General features: G+C 42.1%; 1 protein-coding gene across 1 annotated transcript; it reads right to left on the reverse strand.

Moving 5' to 3' along the window:
• Positions 1-1,305: 1,305 nt before the first annotated feature.
• LOC106911010 (ribonuclease P protein subunit p25-like) lies at positions 1,306-3,515 on the reverse strand. The gene is made up of 2 exons (XM_014977742.2): positions 3,207-3,515; positions 1,306-3,035 (listed from the first exon to the last, which is right to left on the reverse strand). The coding sequence occupies exon 2, from the start codon at positions 2,699-2,701 to the stop codon at positions 1,862-1,864; it is 840 nt and encodes a 279-aa protein (XP_014833228.2). The 5' UTR covers positions 2,702-3,035; positions 3,207-3,515; the 3' UTR covers positions 1,306-1,861.
• Positions 3,516-4,221: the final 706 nt, after the last annotated feature.

The raw sequence follows: 4,221 nt of genomic DNA on the forward strand, positions 1-4,221 counted from the left end.
ATCCCTAATTACCCGTCTGCATTTCACACTTGGCCCTGAATCCTCAATGCATGATAACAAATGCAGGTCGATTTGAAATTTACTTGTAGGGATTATCTTTTTTTTCTTTTTGACCCGGACTTCAGACTGGCTGGCCCATAGGCTCCTGGGTGAAAGCTGTTAACTCTGTGATAACGGTGACCTAAAATGATAACCTTCCGGCAGTCTTGAGGACACACAGTTTGCTTCATGTGAGCTGTTTTGCAGTGGCAGCATTTCTTCAACCTTGGTCGTTCTGCTTTGCTCCGATTCATTTAATGGGATTGAGCGGGCAAGTGATCACGTTTTTCGCCACCAAAAACAGTTAACGACTTTGTGGTCACTTTGATATATTTTAGATTCTTTATTGTTTTGTAAAATAAATGTGATTCAAGGGTCCAAAGTTTTTTTTTTCACATATTTATATGAAATAGTATTGCCTCAACAAACACATTTTTTTTTCCGTGATTGCTACTGCATTTGAAGAATATTGCAAAGGGAAAATTATGAAAAAAGTAGAAAAAGGCTGTAAACTGACAATTAAAATGATCAAGAAGTTTAAGCAGCAAAAACACAATTTAATGCATTTATTTCTATTTCGTTTTAGCTTTGGCTTGTTCTCTGCAGGCCATTCTCCGTCACTGCTGCAAATATCAGCATTTTCTGTTGAAACTTTTGTAATATCGCTGTTGCCACTGTAATAACATCCAAATAGAATAAAAGCAGAAAAGCGATGCATAAAAAAGCAACTTGAAAAGTCAGCATCTATTCCATTTATTTTCGTCTCAGAAGCTGCATGTCGCCGTTTTAAAATTTTCTTCTGTATACACTTGAGTTTTCTGTGTGATATTTTCCTGACAAATAGAAGATGATGGAGAGGAGAAAAAAAGATGACAAAAGACGCGCTGCTGCTGTACAGGAAGGCCTGCAGGCCGAAATGAAAAGGAGTGTACCTTATTGCCTTGGTTTCATATTTTGCAGCAACAGTGCAGTGTAAAGCTCCGTCAAGCCTAGTTTAAATCCTTTTCTCCTCTGTGTTGTGTGATGTTATGTAGTTATCTTAATGATAATCTCTGCCTGTATTTCTCCCCCTGGCATTTCTGTCAGGCTGGGTTGGTTTGGTCCTTATCAACAGCTTTGTCATTAAATCAGCTTTTCTACAGACAAATTTCACTGCTGGTACTCTTATCAAAACATCAGCACACTGTGATTTTTTTTTTTTTTGTTCCATTAGAGCTTTGCATAGTGATGTATGAATAAAAAGATAAAATGCAAAAGAAAACTTAATTTGGAAAGAAAATGTTTATTTTTGTGGGGAGATTGATAGTCAGACAAACTAAAATGGTACATTTTCTCATTTGTTATACCACCAATATTTTCGGTTTATTTCTTTTACAAAATTGTATTTATTTATTTATTTATTCATTTGAAAAGCTCAGTTTCAGAGTACTTATGAACAAAAGGTTTTCATACCAAGAAGTAGTTTTTTCCACAACTCAAACATAGTTGACTTGGGTAATCAATGGCTTCATTTTGATGTTGTTGTCATTGTGGGATATGATTGCATTCTGTTCGGCATCACACAGTAAAAGCACACATTATCACAGTTGTGATGTCGGAGGCCATAAATCTGTTCTGTGAATGCTCTTTGTACAGAAGCAAGCTTTTCAATCTCAGTCAAACTGACCTACTGAGGCTTGAATTTGGGATTCAGTTCTTCTAAGAAAGCACTGTTCTAACTGAGTGAATGTTCTGATTGTCTCAGCATTGTGCTAGACTGGAGTGCAGCGCCAAATGAACTTTGCTGATTCAATCCTCTCCACTGTGACAAGGGTTTAGCCAGTCAGTTAGGAGGAAGGACTGAGACTCCTTCCTCCAAGCACAGCTTCTTACAGTGAGGGAAGCCGCTGTATGGCAATTGTCCAAGAGGTCTCTTGTATGTTGTTTGTGCTGAAGGCTCAGTCCCTGCTCTGTCCTCCCACAATGCACTTAGAGCCTCTGGAGGCTGATAGCCTGGCTCTTGTGGATCCAGAGGATCCTTAGAAAGAAGGATGCTGATGGAAGGTACAGTCCTGTGCACCGTCATCTCGGATGCCGCCCCCTGGTTGCTCTCCCACACTTCTTTCACCACTTTGTACCTTAGCTTGGTCATCTGATGCAGGCAGCCCACTTTTCGTTTCATAATCTCAGCACAGGTGATTGTCTTTGTGACCGCGCGACCTGACCCAGTAAAGATGACCTGCCTGAGTCCGGCAACTGTTCCGCCCGCCGCACTTCCAGTCTTTTCTCCTTGCATCCGAGCCATAGCAAATCCCATTAGGTTGCGAATCTTGCTACCCTCTTTGACACGCATCTCCAGCACCCCAGAAGCCAGACCTGGAAAGGGACAGGGGCTGTCCTCCTCAACGCGGCCGACTTTTTTGAAACCTTCCTGGCCTAGTTTAACTGCTGTTGGAGAAGCTGGCAACACTGAAGGTTTTAGCGGATTAGAATCACTGTTGAACACTGCTGGCTGCATTGCAGCGCTTGTGTAAGTTTGACCCTGATAAAAGGGGCACGTCCCCTGGTTTACTCCATTGGCAGTTTGGTTTGGTCTCTTTACCTCCAGTCCTGGTTGGGGTTTGACATTGTTGTTAGCCAAGCACTGGTTATGGCCACTGAACACTCCACATCCCGTAAACATTTCTGCAGTCCCTTGTGCGTCAACGAATTGTTAGTCCAGACACACGCGTCTCCCCCATAGAGTACACCATAACATAATTTTCTTATGCACTTGGCAGTTCTGTTTCCTTCCAGTCAACAACTGTAAAGTTTTAAGACTTCATATAAGAAATATTACTCACTCCCCAAGAGCTCTATCAACAAAGTCTTTAATGTCCCCTCTCAGAGAAAGCTGGAGAAATAAGATAAACGCCTGACTGATGAATTAAAAGCACTGTTGGGACCTTTCAAGATGTTCTTTAAAGAGCTGCTCATTTTCAAACCATCAATGTCTTTTCGGAACGTGTTCCAGATTCCTATGAAAAGACAAAGAAAAAAAAACACTGGAAGGTAAAATTAGCCTTTTCTTCTGCTACATGTATTACTAGCAATTGTATCTTAATTTCTGCACATACTACAGTGTTCTTCGAGTCTTCTTTAACAAAACTTTTTAAAAGAGAAACTCAAAGCTCTTATCAGGACTCCACCTTTTTCTTTCGCGGTCCAATCCAGCGCTGATGAGTCTGCCCTGCTGATCATCTTCTCTTCATTTCAGAAGTGACCTCTGGGATAGTTTGTATTTTTCTTTTCCACTTATTCCTCAAGACTTCTGAATTATGCTCCTCCAGCTCAAGTTGGTCTGTCTTTCCTCTCCACGTGCCCACTCTGGAATCCGCTGCAGCTGAGACCAGGGCTGCACAGGGGTGTGCAGCTCGGGTGTAGTCCCCAGAGTTGTATCTTGTCTTCAGTGATGCTCTGGGAAGTCTGCTCTGTTCCCTACAAAGAGACATAAGGGACAGGAGCTGCCTCACAAATGCTCACAGGAGGAGTGTCTGTGTGGCTGAGGGGGAGCAAGAGGGGAAGGGGAGACAGCCCTCTTAAAGGCGCAGGTCTTTTCATCTTTTAGACGAACACCCTCCCCTCCACAACTGAAGCCTGCCATCTGAGGGAAAAGAAAAGGGAAGGGCTACTGCGTCCCTTTAAAACCTGGAATGCAGATCCCCGGCAACTTTGTCAATCTCTTTAGAGGACGTTCCAGTGTTTAATGTACATGACTGATTAAACCTGAGTTCTGAAATAGAGAGTCAGTCAAGCTTTAAAAATGCATTTTCAGCTGTGAAACAATGAATTAAATTAGCTGTGTTATAATTGAAAACATCCTTCAAAGGGCTGCTGAAAGTCAGCAGCATTAAATTGCACTGTACTTAGGCGTTATCCTGTTAGATGTTTGTGGCCATTTCAATTTACATAATGCAACATTAATAGCTTCATTGTTGGGGCAATCAAGTGGCGCGGTAAAAATGTCTGTCTCTTAACGCATGGATTGTTATATTGTCACAAGCTGGGGGGAGCCCTTGTGATCAAGGACACAAGGACCACAAAAAGCAAGGAAGCATGACTGCCATGCTCAAGGTGCTGTAATCGTAACCGTTATCATTAGGCTGGCTTATGGGTGCAAGTGCAAAGATAGCGCTGACAGGTGAAGTAATAAGTGTCCTAATG

This window comes from Poecilia mexicana, unplaced genomic scaffold (genome assembly GCF_051168715.1).
Source record: "Poecilia mexicana isolate PSO_F unplaced genomic scaffold, ASM5116871v1 scaffold_3, whole genome shotgun sequence".
NCBI lineage: Eukaryota > Metazoa > Chordata > Actinopteri > Cyprinodontiformes > Poeciliidae > Poecilia > Poecilia mexicana.